This window comes from Gloeophyllum trabeum (assembly GCF_000344685.1).
Source record: "Gloeophyllum trabeum ATCC 11539 unplaced genomic scaffold GLOTRscaffold_00004, whole genome shotgun sequence".
NCBI lineage: Eukaryota > Fungi > Basidiomycota > Agaricomycetes > Gloeophyllales > Gloeophyllaceae > Gloeophyllum > Gloeophyllum trabeum.
In genome coordinates, this window is record NW_006920413.1 from 434505 (window position 1) to 448165 (window position 13661).

Sequence of the window (13661 nt, forward strand, 5' to 3'; positions counted from 1 at the left end):
GGCCTTCAGATAAGCTTCAGAGATTGGTAAAGGTGGGATCCAGACCAGCTTGTGGGCGTCTTCATCAACTAATCTATTCATTCGTGCTTTCTGACTGGTCCCGCGTCGTTGAGCAGCGGCACGTGTCACGGCACTGCGGTGTGACCTTGTTCTTCCTGCGGACAGGCGCGCTCCCCAACCACAACAATTTGCGGTTGTTTTGTCGGCTTTGGCCCTGGTTCGAATATCTCTTCTTCGCGTATAAAGGCTGTCGTCGCTTGGTGCGTGTTTCTTTGCTCTTCTCCCCCGCAAAGCGACCTCACCATGTCCACGGGCACAACCCCGCCTCAGACTCCGCCTCATACCCCGCCTCAGAGAGATCCTCTAGAGTTCTTCGGGCATACGGTTGGTCATACTGCTCTGCCATACGATCGTCAAGACGAGTTCAACGCCGTCGAGTCTGCGCTACCTCCGCAGTCTACCCCGGTAAAAAAGGGCGGTAATCCAGAGGGTAACTCGGAGTTAAAAGTCGAAGACACCAAGATTATGGCAGACGAGGAACTACGTGGATATTGCGCCCCCAACATATCTGGCCTACTTGAACTCATATTTCCTGACATCGCCCTTCCTTGCCCACTCGACGCCCTATATCGACACGTATCCAAACGTGGAGGCAAATACAAGGTCGGAAAGAAGAAGAAGGGATGGGACAAATGCCCTGACCTTACTTTAGAGTCCGTCAACGGAAATCAGGAGGCAAAGATGGCGAATTTCCTGACATATCTCGCCGACGACATTAGGACATTCCTTCAGACTACGTATAATCGCGTAATTCCTCCTCGCGCGGTTACTGGCGAGTTTGCGGGGAGCACCAGCGTTCCCGGAGGTCCTTCAAATACTGGTCGCCATCCTGACATCCTTTTCTTCGAGAAGGATGTGGAAATGACTTGGGAGAACGTCGTAGGCTGTTGGGAGCTCAAGAAAAGCAACAGCGCCGCTCTGACGTCGGATGCGAAGCGCCAACTAGCCGAGCGTGCCCTTATGATCTTCGAATCACAGGACGACAGACGCTTCGTTCCGGGAGTATCCGTCCTCGGCTTCCGAATTATCTTGCATATTATCGATCGTGCCGGAGAAATCTCATCCGCTTCCTTCCATATGCTTGACGATCCTCACTCATTTCTCCGGCTCGTCCTGGGGTTCATGTTCGCTGGCCGGGACAGCCTTGGTTTCGACCCATCGATAAAGAAGCTTGATGATGGGAGTCGTTGCATAACGATAAACAACAAGACGTATACCATCCATGAGCGGGTGCACACTCCGCATAACATCCGTGGGCGTGGCACCAACGTCTGGCGCGCGACTTGCGACGGTACCGTCTATGCCATCAAAGACTGCTGGACGGACGAGACGCGCACGCTCACGGAAGCGAAGTTGCTAGAGATGGCCAAGGGAGTGGAAGGCGTGCTAACGTTGGTTGCTCACAACACCGTCAAGTACAATAAGGAGGATGATACGACGGGACTCGTCCGCGCACTCCTCAAGAAACCGGAGTACCGAGAGAGGTGGGCACGCCTAGATGTCCGTATACATCGTCGCCTGGTCTTGGCGCCCTTCGCTGTGCCTATCTACTGCTTCAGAACAAAGAAGGAGTTGATTGGGGGTTTCATAGATGCTATCCAAGGTATGTCCGGCGTGGATGGTTAGCACGACATGGGCAACTGACGGGTGATCTGTTCCTGCAGCGCACAAGGACTTGTTGGAGAAGGCCAAGGTCCTCCATCGAGATATCAGTATCAAGAACATTATGCTGGTTGCCGAAATTGACAGGAATCTTAACCGCAGACGCGGTCTTCTCATCGACCTAGACTATGCTGTAGAATATCCTGAGCTCGGAAGCAGGAAACCAGCACAGGCTGCGAGAACGGTGAGTTGATCTCGGGCCTTCGATCGTCATCTTTGGATTATTCATTCGTTTCTTCGCAGGGAACCGCCCCATTTATGGCCATTGAGCTGCTCAAGGACGGTTGGAACATGCCTCATAAGCCGGAATGGGACTTGGAGTCGTTCCTCTATGTGATCATCTGGATCTGCATTCTCTATGTCGGGCCCTGTGATAGGCGGTCAAGTAAAAAGATCAAGGAGACCCCACTGCATGCGTGGATGACCGGCGGTTACAAAAACATGCGGGCGGATAAAGTGGGCTGCATGGACAGCAAGATCAGGTGGCGTGAACTGCTCGAAGAATTCGCCCCTTATTTCGAAGAGCTCAAGCAATGCCTTTCTGAGTGGCGGGCGCTATTCTTCGTGGACGAGGGCCCCAGGACGCACGACAACGTTCTCAAGATATTGCGGGACGCTTACAACAGACTGCCGGATGAGGAACCGCCTTTCGTCGACCCGGTACCCGTGGTCGCGAATCCTCCCCCTGGGCCATCTACGAGAGCAAGTGTCAGACCCAAACGAACGAGGGAGACGGAAAGACAAGACTTCTCTGGCGTCAATCAACGGGAGGACGTGGTGCACGGCGGGAAGCGCCTCCGGAAAGACAGGCTGGAGAATGCCTACTATTCGGAGCAGCTTTTCCCATCAGGTGGCGAAAGCTCTCAGCAGGCCTCTCTGGGCAGCTTCGCACCGACGGACGCAGAGGAAGGGAGCCCCTCGTCTGCTTCGGCATCTGTAGAGCCCCCCCAGCCGCTCCGAAGGACTCGCAGGAAGAGTATGCCGTCGTTGAAGGTGCGGGAGAGCGGGAGGTCCTGAAGCAGCTGAAGTCTGCAAGTCTGGTTCGGAGATAGGGTTCTTTCGTATATTTGTGTCGATACGTGCGGTATCTACTCTGTAAGTTTGCTGTTTCTGCTATCGCTCGCTGTCATGTCATGTCGCATGTGCTCTGTACTCGCTGTCACAATGATAAGTTCTCTGTTCTATATTCGCAAAAGGACCGTTCATTGCTCTCCATCGGCGTCGGCCTCGTCCACCTTGAAGCTAATGGTCTGCGACAGCGAGCAGCTGTTCTCGCTTTCTACTGCCACATTCCCATCATTTAAAAGTTCAGGACCTCTCCCGATCATGATAATTCTGATCCTTTGGACAACCTAGTTTGCATCCAGTCTCTTACATATCACTCTCGGAACTGCGCTCGAGCTCCCGCCCACCAGAGAGACACGTAACGCAGTTAAGCCCATTAAATTCGCACTAGAATACTATCGCTACAAAGCACAGATACAGTACACCGACTCGTATCGTACCAATGACCCCAGTTCGTTCGTGTTTGCGTGGAGAGATTCAAACTAAGCCAAGATATTACAATAAAATAGGAAGGAAGACGGCCATCTATAACATGCACACAAGAAAGGTTCGAATTTTTCAGTTGTTGTTTATTGTGGTGGTTGTTGGGTTTGTGGGTATTCCGGATCGTGATTTTCGTGGGGACGTGTTCGAGGCGTTAGAGAGGGCGGAGGGAGGAGGCGAACTAGCTTATAACTTCTTGACGTTCACCCGAATCCCATGGTGCAGCATCCGGCTGTACGGGCAGAACTAGAACCAATCAACACCACTTCCTCGCCCCCAGAAGATATCTCAGCAGCTCACCTCATGCGCGGCCTTGATGATCTCGTCGTCATCAATCCCCTCGACGTTAATCTCCACCTCGAGCCCGAACCCCTCGAGCGGCGGGTCCTCGGGGTGCCCGATGCGCACGACGGTGTGGATCTTCGCCTGGTCAGCGAGCTCCTTCTTCCCGTGGGCAGCAGCCGAGCGCTGCAGCGCGCCCAGGAAACACGCTACGCACCCCACACCACATCAGCATCCGTCAGAACGTGTAGGGAGCGGGCGTGCTTACAAGCATATCCCATGGCGAACAGCTTCTCGGGGTTCTGCCCGGCGCCCTTCCCGCCCATCGCCTTGGGTATCGACATGTCCAGCTCGAGCAGCGTGTCGCCGTTCGAGCGCACCTTGCCGTTGCGCCCCGCGCCCTCCGCGGTCGCCTTGGCCATATACTACTCGTCCCTCATCAGCACACGTTCATAGGAACGGGAGGTCGGGATACGCACCACGTGGTCTCGCAGGGTCATGTACGTCCTCTGACTCTGACGAAGAGCAGTCGAAGCCCTTAGAGCGGCTCGCGGCGCGGAAGACTTGAGGAGCATAGCAGCAACCATGGCAGGCGAGTCTCGTGCGTAGCAAAAGAACAGAAAACTCGAATAAAAATGGGGTGTTACTTGGCGGTGACGGCGAGCAAAGGCGACTGTGCAGATGCTTGCAACCTTGTCGGGCTATATACGGGCGGCGCGTCCCTCAGAGATGATATCACCGCGAGCAGCCACGACCGCATTGCATCATCGTGGGAGGCTGTTGGGTCTGCCGGCGGTAAGTCCCCCGCCGTCAGTGCCACATCTCCCTCCCGCCGGCTTCTCCCTCTGCATTCCCCGTTCTGTGGCCGCCGGGCCCGCGACGATCAGCACGATGCCGCCACGGCTTTGGCTTTCTCCATGTCTCTCCAACGATATCAGCCACGTCTCCAACGCGCTCCAGGATAGGTTGTCATACAACGACGCCGAGCCGTCGTCGTTCCTGGTGACCCTGCCTTGGCTCTGCTTGTCCTCGAAGGTAGTGCACAGACTAGTTGGAATGAAGCGTCCGATAAAAGGGTCGCTCCGCAACTCGCCTGTTTGGACAAGCTCACCTCACTTCTGTCTTCCATAAAACTGCGTTGTCGTCCGGGCGGCATCTCGTTTCCAGTGCAAAACCTACCCGTACGCGGTGTTGACTGGCCTTATGGAAGTCCGACAAGACAATCTTCTTTCCCCACAGCTCCGACGACAGTCATATCTGATGTAACCTCACGGCTTGCGCTCTCATACCGAAGTCTTCGTGCGTCGATAAGCTTGATTCTCCTGCTGCGAAGTATTTCGTCCAGTATAACTATGTGTGCACGGCAAGTCCTTCCTGACGCCGCAGGACGCTGGTCATACGTGATGTCAGTCTACATTTTCGCTGCTTCTTCCAGTTATCTCCGGCCTGGTCATGCTTTGGAGACCTTGACCACCGCCCCGTGCTTCAGCGCGCGACTGTACGGACAAGCCTACAGACGCGTCAATCAGTCAGTCTCGCTATGCCCTACCCTCCCTTAAGCCCCAACCGCACCTCATGCCCCGCCTGGATGAGCTCCTCGTCGTCGACTCCCTCGACCTTGACGTCCACCGCGAGCCCGTACCCGCCCAGGTCCTTCGGCTCGCCCATGTGCACGTCGGTGTGCACCACCGCATTGCGCGCCTGCTCCTGCGCCTCCCGTCCCTTCTTGCTCGCCACCAGCTGCAGCGCGCTCAGGAAACACGCTGTATATGCGCGCATACACCCCGCTCAGTACCCTAGCAAGTGAAGATGAATGTGTGTTCATGGTATTACCGCTGTACCCCATGGCGAAGAGCTGCTCTGGGTTCTGCCCGTCGCCCTTGCCCCCGAGCGATTTGGGCATCGCGAGGCGCAGCGTGAGCCCCGCGTCGTTGTGCGACTTGACCTCGCCGTTGCGCCCCTGGCCGCGCGCGGTCGCGTGTGCCGTGTACTGCTCGCCGCCCACATGTGAGTCACTCGATACCAGGCGGAAGTGTATGGATGGAAGACGCTAGACCGACCTTGACGTCTTTGAGCGTCATCACTGACCGGACGCCTCTAAGCGTATGTGGAAAGGTACGTAAAGTTCTGCGTAAAGAGAGCATGGTGATGGGAGGAGGGGGAGAGGGAGGGCGTCAAGGGGCGGGCGTGTCGCTCGTTATATAGGGCCATGTCTTGGATGTACGCAGAGCTCGTGATGTCACGATCGTCGCTCGGTGCTGGGTTCGGGGCTATACAGTGCTGGTGCTTCGATTTTCGCCCTTCACGCGTCCTTCTCCCTCGGGTCGGATCGTACTTCTAGATCGACATCAGGTTGTGACGGTTGTGATCACTCTCCTTTTGGCTCGCGCTGTGACCCTGAACTCTGGCACAGCAATAGTACATATTTGATTAAGTACGATAATTTCCTCGTTTTTATAGACTTGATAACGCCAAATCTGTAGATGGAGAGGTGAGGCCGTGTACACTTGAGAGAAAGAGAACGCCACCGGGTCCGCTCGCGTGGCTCACACAGCCACTGATGTCAATGCTATATCGGCCGTTGCCGGATCAGCCGCCACGCTTGTCACCTTCCCTTTCGACAACCATACCGCCACCATGCAAAGGTAAACCACATAGCAGGCCGTAAGTAACACAATAAATACGGGACGCTCACACGTCGTTAGGTAAAAATGCAGGCCGCACAGCAGCGGCAGGCCCTCCGAGCCTCCGAGGTATTTCCTAATTGGGACGTCCTATTGTTGCAGAATACAATGAGCGACGGAAAGCGCATCCGGGACAATGCCCGCGTCCCTCTCAAAAGCACTCGTCCTGGCAGCAATGCGCCGCCCACCCCCGGGTTTCCCTCCGCCCGTCTTTCTTCGCAGCGATTCCACGACTGGACCCGTCGCCGGTCGACACTTGACTTCAGTGCTTTTACTACTAAATATTAATGTCCATGACTTCCCCTAGAATGCGCGGCGCGACGCCGCCGCCCGGATACCACGACGCTCACTCCTACTCGACGCTCACGCCGTACCTCCAGCTCCCGCACCTCCTCTCGCTGACGTGGCTCGCGTACCCCATCCTCTCCCTCCTCTTCATCGCCTTCCGCCTCGAGCTCTCCTCCGCCTCCGCCCAGGACGCGGTGGCCAACGCAAAGGGCGACCTCCTGACGAGCTGCAAGGCCGCAGAGCAGGCCGCCACGGCGGCGGCGAGCATGCCAAGGTTTATGGCGCAGGCGACGAACCAGCAGATCGCGGACGCGGTGAATGGCACTATGAACGGCGCTCGTGCTGCGCTGGTGTTGTCGCTCACTGTTATGGAAGCGATTATCAACTTTTTGATTGATATCTACCGGTCGACGTTCCTCTGCTTCCTGGAGCTCATAATCCGAGGCGCTTTGTCCGTCCTCATTGCTGCAGTCCAAGATGTGCGTATCAATCAAGCTTGCACGTGATATCCGGGCTGACATTCATGCAGATCAGCAACTTCGTAACGAGCAGCTTGAACGGTATCCGCACGTCGATCCAGAACGATGTTTCGTCTGCAAACAGCGTCATCCAGAGCGCCGTGTCCGCGCTGAACAAGGTCAACCCATTCGGTAATATCAACGTCCCGCAGTTCAGCATCCCGAGCCTCGACGCGCTGCAGAACGTGACCATCCCGAACACCTTTCAGACCACGCTGGAGAACCTCAACTCCTCCCTCCCGACCTTCTCCGACCTCAAGCAGAAGATCGATAACTTGTGAGCGTCCATCCAACCTTGTGATCCTAAGAAAATAATAACTAACCTCTTCCAGGGTCGACACCCCATTCGAGCTCGTCAAGAAGGACATCAACGACACCTTCGCCAACCTCTCCTTCGACGCCTCCGTCCTTCCCATCCCGCAGCAAAATACCCTCACCTTCTGCGGCGACCTCGACACCTCCGTTGTCGACGACCTCGGGCACGACCTGGTCAAGATCACCAAGATCGGCATCGTCCTCATCGTCCTCCTCGCGCTCCTCCTCCTCGCCGGCAACTGCGCGCTCGAGTGGTACAAGTGGCGCTGCCTCAAGGCGCACTTGGAGTACACACGCGAGGCGTGGTCGACCGACCCGACGGTGTATCATACAGGGACAGCGGCGGCGCCGAGCGTGACGCTGAGCGACCATAACCTCATGATCCTCCAAGCGAGCGCGGCGCACCCGCTCCTCACGCGCCTCGCGAACCAGCTGTCGCGGGCCCTCCGCCTCTCGCCCGCGGCGTACACGCACCTGCAGTGGTTCCTCCACTACGTCTTCCACCCGCCCGCGCTCGCGTGCTTCCTCATCGGCTTCTTCGGCCTGCTCTCCGTCGAGATCCAGCTCCTCGCGATCCACCCGCTCGAAGCCAAATACTCCGCGCGCGCCGCGTCGTCCGTCTCCGACTTCTCGAATACCATCGCGATCTCGATGAACGCGAGCATGTACAGCCAGTCGTCCGCGTACGCGAGCGAGATCAACGGGCGCATACTCACGATGCAGAGCACGGTCAACGACGGCTTGTTCGGGTGGGTGAACGGCACGACGACGACGCTCAATAATACCTTGGTGGAGTTCTACAACGAGCTGCAGAGCGGCGTCGCGACGGTGTTCAACGGGACGATCCTCGAGCAGCCCATCCAGGAGTTCCTCAACTGCTTCATCGGCTCCAAGGTCGACGCACTGGAAAACGCCCTGACGTTCCTGCACGACAACCTCAACGTCGACCTCCCGACCGTCAACGAGACCGTGCTCGTGCTCTCCCCCACCGACGTCAACGAAGCCACGCAGCCCATCGCGGCCGCGGCGATCGGCGGCGGCGCGGACGACAAGGAGGGGCTCGTGGGCCGCCTGGTGAACACGTACGTGGACTCGCTGAAGAAGGAGCGCATCATGTTCGGCGTGTTCCTCGGCCTGTGGGGGCTCGTGGTGCTCATGGCGCTCGCGGTGGTCTTCTGGCACGCGCGCGGGCGCGCCTGGCGCGAGGCGTACCGCCGGCGCAAGTGGCAGCGGGAGCAGCGCGCGGGGCTCGAGGGCGCCGTGTACCCGTACCACGCTGAGAATGGTGGGCTCGCGGACGAGAAAGGCGGCGAGAAGGGCTCGCGGATGGATCTTCCTTCTTTCACGCCCATGCCGTCGCCCAGACCGAGTCTGAACCCGTTCCGCTCGGTCTCGGATAGTGCGAGGGGCGATCACGAGAAAAGAGGGCGCTCGCTCATGGGACACGACCACCCGCTGAACGCGCTGCAGCCGCAGTTCGAGAAGAGCTGGGATAGTTTCCTGGACCATTCGGCCGAGTCTCACGAAGGTACTGTCCAGTCGGAAGGCCAACCCAAGCACCCAAAGCGCTTCCTTGGGTTCGGAAAGAAATCCTCGGATGGCGAGGAACAGCCTACAGAGGTACTCGCGGACGCTCCTCCAGAAGGCGGCGCCGGCAGTCGCGGCTGGCTGAAGCAAATGACAGGCGCATTCTGGAAACGAAGACACGCTGACGAGGAGACTCCCGGCGCGGACACTCAGTCCGTCCAGGGGCGCGTCAAGCCCGTTCTCACAGTATCCACGAGCAGGCCGGACGTCCCCGCCATCGAGACCACCGTCCCCGACAACGAGCCCTCGTCTGCGTGGTCCGTTTCTCCAGGCCCGCCGAGGGCACCCTGGATGAACGTGATCATGCCCACCAGGAAGAGCGTGGCTCCTTCCTCCTTCCGGCCCAAGCCTCGCAGGAACGCGAGCGTCCCGACGGACGTGAGTTCGAGATACGACTCGATGGTAGTCGATGTCGCGGAGCCACAGCCGCACGCCGACTCTACGCCCGTCGCACTCCCGATCCACCATGCGTTCCAAACGCGACCACAGCAAGCGCAATACGTCCTCCCGCGTCCCCCGCAATCTCTCGCGCCGCCCATAGACCGGCACAAGCGCAACTCGTCAGTCCCCGCGCTCTCGAATTCCGCTCCGAGACAGGTCTCCGAGTCTTCCACGCCCGTGACGAGGGTCCTGACGAACACGCACGCACGCCATTCTTCTCAAGCAGTCGACCCCTTTGTTACTCCTTTTGACGACGATCATGAAGCACGGCCATCCACGAGCCCTGGGTCCGCAGGGCGGAATCCCTTCGCAGCAGTCGCTTTGTAAAGTGTAATGCCTATTCACGTCCGTACTTACTATACCCTTGTCCTAATTCACAAGTTTTTGTCCTGTTGTTAACGATATAGCCACACCAACCGGACACTCAATGTAGCAATATTTCGGCCTGGGAAAGGTCGCCTTGTATTGTACGGTCATGCATCATTCGCAATAGAATTGGGTCTTCATAGATGGTAGCACGTATCTGATGGTTAGCAACGGAGCGCCTCGATTCCAGTGTGCAGAATGCATATACATACAGAGGCACTCATGATCAGCAAATTCATCGTAAGCTGCTCGTGAGGGCAGGGTCGCTGTGTGGCGTCAATGTACAGCACGACGACAGTCAAAGTCTACATTGGCGGACAGGGATTGAAACAAGAGGGCGACAGCTATGCATCCGAGAATCATTACGAAAAACAAGAAACAGGGAAGCACGAGCACTGTTAGATATCTCGGGGATCGAAACTTCGTGTGGTGCAGTTTGGACCCCGGGGCACACAGATGATATGCTTTGCAACGGGATATCAAAAGAAGCGTTCAAGTTATAAGGAGGCGAATAAATATTGATCATTATGATGGAGAGGACGTGGCAGTAATGACGAAAGTGGCCTTCCGTTCCCGAGGCGTATGCGCGGGAGAATTCGTGACCTGGTGGTCGGAGGCGTGCATGAGATGCACCAGCTGGAGCTGACGACCTGAATATGAACAGAGCGGACTCCGAGCGCACCTGGCACCGGACGAACCATGGACTGAATACACGGATATTGCTGGCGTAATGCTTAGCTCAGACCCCACAAGTCCACCAGGAGCCTGCCCTCCCTATCTTCGACTCTGAAGGTACGAGATGGGGCCAGTTCTCGGAACCGCGATAACACTTGCGGGGACCGACGGGAGAGAGCCCCCCATTCATCCCAGCCCACAAACCGTACGGTTTCGAGGTCGGGCGCATGGATGGAAAATATGTTCTCAAAAAGACCTGCGTAGTCTTCATTATTGTCTCGCTGTCCAGACCACCAGCAAAGCCCCAACTTCTGGACCTTCTTCGGTAGGGAGAGAGCGTGGGGGATAATGGCCCAGACAAGCGACCATAGGACAAGGTGAGTAACGTTGGGCAATGCCGAGAGTACCCGGGCGATAACCTCGTTGGCATTTTGTGGCACGACTGGCATCGAGAGCGAAGTGATGTTACGCCCGAGATGAGGAGGCACAAGCGCGGAAGTGGAGATGAATTCGAGCGCCCGCAGCCCGGTTAAATCGTCTTCGGGCGTCAGACGACCATGCCTCCCAAAGGTGTCCCAAGTTGAATAGGTCAGGTTGGGCAGTCGTATTGGTGGAGCGGATGCGGTGGATGGCGACATCCCACCGAATCCATACCTGAGGATCCTCAGGTTGGGCAGGGATGATAACATTTGTCTCCATCCGGTGAGATCATATTCATCACGCAGACTAGGCGTCCAGTCAAGGACCCGGATGGACTTCCCCTGGGATGCAACGGCTAAGAGCACGTCATCCGGCATGGAATACGATGTCCCGTTCGTCAACCACAGGTTGAATATAACAAGACTCGGGATTGCCTTGATCACATCTGGAAGCGGGTCGGACGCCAGGAGCTTTTCAGCAGTCTCGACGCGGCAAATTAGTCTGCGGACATGTGTTCGAAGAGATGTCGCGAGGTCGGACGTTAGGGTGCGGTACAGGTAGAGGAGCGCCTTGGTGCCATCGGCAAGGACAACTCGATACAGGATCGGTAGGGCGAGGTCCCGCCAACGCTTGCATACGAGGACCAGAGATCGCTTCGTTCTGTAGGCAATCTTGAGAGAACGAAGTTCTTCTAGTTGCGGGAGAGGAACAACGGTTTCGAAGGGGTTGTATGACTGGGATTGTAAGGCTCCGGGGACGTACGTCGCGAACTCGAATATTTCTATCCAAAGCTCGGGTGGGAGAACCGGTAGCACGAATATTCGTGGCCTCTTCCACCACCCGGGATCTGCGGTCGATGGCATTGGAGAATCATCGGAGAACATAAGTTGAGGTACACGAGTAGGAGACACGATGGTCACGACGCGACATGTGATCGTCTCGCGGGACCCGCGACCGGAAGAAAATGTGTTATCTTAGTGGTTAGGATCACACCTCGAGCTTAATTTATTGTCCCCTTCGGGGTGACATACGAAAAAATTGGAACGATACAGAGAAGATTAGCATGGCCCCTGCACAAGGATGACACGCTTACCCAGAGTGGCAGCTCTACGGAGCTCAATATTTATGCTGTTTTTCCCTATGAGTTGTCTTGCCTCGATACTTCTCATTTTACCGCCGTGGAACCTAGTTTCCGACTGAGCTATCTCTTGATATTTCCATTTCCCAGTGTTCCACTCCAAGTTGAGATGATGCCGCAAAACCCGCAATCTGGTGTTCACCCTACGAGGTGCACCGAACTTAGTATAATTGCTAGCCATGATGAGAGCAATGTACATGACACTGCATCCGAGAGGTAGCCAACACAAGACTTCCATGGACAAGAACTATATGAATAGCGGAATCGACGGCTATAGATACATAGGTATGACTCCCCATATCCCAGCAGATAGGTAGTCCGACTCATTCGAAAGGTCGCAACCGCTTGGCGCGGAAACTTCGACAGTCACAACTAGAGTCCAGGACACTAAGCATGGCACGGCTAATATCAACTGGGAAGTCCAAACGTGATCAGTATGGGTTGCGCGCGATCAGCTCATGCCAGACGCACCGGAGAGTCGTTACAACTCGTCCTTGGGCAACGACGATTCACTCTGGATCGAGGTTGGCGGATGGCTCGTCAAACAGGCATCAAAGGCCGACGCGAGGCTCTCGGCGGTGGGCTGGACGGCAGCCTTGCTCTCAACGGACGAATTGGAGAACATAGCTAATGAATCCCAATGATTCCCGTTGATGACATACTTCCAACGCGGGTCCCCTTCTGCCGGGGGCTCATCCATCTGCGTTGCAACGATAGCAAGACGCTTCGACTCGATAGCTTCCCGGTACTGGCGAGCGACATTCTGGATGTATTCTCGATCATGGATGAGGTATCGGGCATGGCCACTCCATGACGCGAAGGTGTAAATTAGCGTGCATGGTGTGAGCTGAATAGCTTCTTGTAAAGCGTGAACATCGGGGTCAGAGAGGCAAGTAACGAGCCCGCCAGACGTCGTACTGAGGTGAGCAAGGTGCTGGTTGGTGAGGCCGGTGGCGCCGAGCACCGTGCACGCGAGGAACAAACAGATGATAGAAATCGAAGTCAAGCGGCGTAGCATGCTGAACATGGGAAGGAACGCTCGACCAGCGCCGCGCTGAAATGAACGGCCCTTCCCAGTAAAGGCCTTCCACGTACGTATCGTGCACACGTCAAGCTATTCTGGCGCCGTTCTTAGACTGGATCACCGCCGGCACCTTCTCTAGTGTCGGTTCCTCGACTTGATCCCCGCCGGCACCTTCAGAGATGGTGTTTATTGGGCGTTAACCAGGTTCTGGCATATGAGCAAGGTATACGTCTGTCATACATATCATGCCCAACTTTACTAACCTCGTAGATCTGCGAGCTCTGAGATAAGGAATCCCCGGTGTGTATTAGTCGTACTAGACCGGATGTCGAATTCATTGGTACGGACTGGGGTCTACTTTCCAGTAGTCTTCAAAACGACGCGCAATATCCGCAGGCACGAAATAGTTGCAAGCGACTTGGAATCACTCCATTCGGTGTTGATGCACCACTTTAACCCCAAGTCGACCGCTCGGAAAGCGAAGAAATGCATGACTTGCCTGGGTGAAGTGGAACCCTCTACGTAGGCCGTCGTATGTTGGGGGGGGGGCCGCGATTCCGCACGGGTTTGAAGAATCCTGTCAATGTCGTTGATCTCAGTCAGGATTTCGAAGGGCTGCAGACTGTCAGTAAGTTCTCATGCGGTCGCCTAAT

General features: G+C 56.3%; 7 protein-coding genes across 7 annotated transcripts; 3 read left to right on the forward strand and 4 right to left on the reverse strand.

The window, feature by feature from the left end:
* Window positions 1-303: 303 nt before the first annotated feature.
* On the forward strand, window positions 304-2739 carry GLOTRDRAFT_127303 (uncharacterized protein; the record flags this gene model as incomplete). Its single annotated transcript, XM_007865914.1, has 3 exons — window positions 304-1663; window positions 1725-1906; window positions 1966-2739. 3 exons carry the CDS (start codon window positions 304-306, stop codon window positions 2737-2739), a joined length of 2316 nt encoding a protein of 771 aa, XP_007864105.1.
* A 405-nt stretch (window positions 2740-3144) lies between these two features.
* On the reverse strand, window positions 3145-4270 carry GLOTRDRAFT_115066 (OsmC-like protein). Its single transcript, XM_007865915.1, has 4 exons — window positions 4032-4270; window positions 3821-3977; window positions 3571-3761; window positions 3145-3516 (listed from the first exon to the last, which is right to left on the reverse strand). The coding sequence occupies exons 1-4, from the start codon at window positions 4137-4139 to the stop codon at window positions 3457-3459; spliced, it is 516 nt and encodes a 171-aa protein (XP_007864106.1). The 5' UTR covers window positions 4140-4270; the 3' UTR covers window positions 3145-3456.
* Window positions 4271-5002: 732 nt separating this feature from the next.
* Window positions 5003-5633, reverse strand: GLOTRDRAFT_127305 (OsmC-like protein; the record flags this gene model as incomplete). Its single annotated transcript, XM_007865916.1, has 4 exons — window positions 5003-5062; window positions 5125-5292; window positions 5348-5542; window positions 5613-5633. The coding sequence occupies 4 exons, from the start codon at window positions 5631-5633 to the stop codon at window positions 5003-5005; spliced, it is 444 nt and encodes a 147-aa protein (XP_007864107.1).
* A 911-nt stretch (window positions 5634-6544) lies between these two features.
* Window positions 6545-8551, forward strand: GLOTRDRAFT_37588 (uncharacterized protein; the record flags this gene model as incomplete). Its single annotated transcript, XM_007865696.1, has 3 exons — window positions 6545-7003; window positions 7054-7319; window positions 7375-8551. Coding segments are annotated over 3 exons (1902 nt in total), but the record flags the coding sequence as incomplete, so codon positions are not given.
* Window positions 8552-10485: 1934 nt separating this feature from the next.
* On the reverse strand, window positions 10486-11709 carry GLOTRDRAFT_137399 (uncharacterized protein; the record flags this gene model as incomplete). The annotated part of the gene is made up of 1 exon (XM_007865917.1): window positions 10486-11709. The coding sequence occupies one exon, from the start codon at window positions 11707-11709 to the stop codon at window positions 10486-10488; it is 1224 nt and encodes a 407-aa protein (XP_007864108.1).
* Window positions 11710-11853: 144 nt separating this feature from the next.
* GLOTRDRAFT_38263 (uncharacterized protein) lies at window positions 11854-12204 on the forward strand (the record flags this gene model as incomplete). Its single annotated transcript, XM_007865746.1, has 1 exon — window positions 11854-12204. A coding segment is annotated over one exon (351 nt), but the record flags the coding sequence as incomplete, so codon positions are not given.
* Window positions 12205-12465: 261 nt separating this feature from the next.
* Window positions 12466-13011, reverse strand: GLOTRDRAFT_127308 (uncharacterized protein; the record flags this gene model as incomplete). Its single annotated transcript, XM_007865918.1, has 1 exon — window positions 12466-13011. One exon carries the CDS (start codon window positions 13009-13011, stop codon window positions 12466-12468), a length of 546 nt encoding a protein of 181 aa, XP_007864109.1.
* Window positions 13012-13661: the final 650 nt, after the last annotated feature.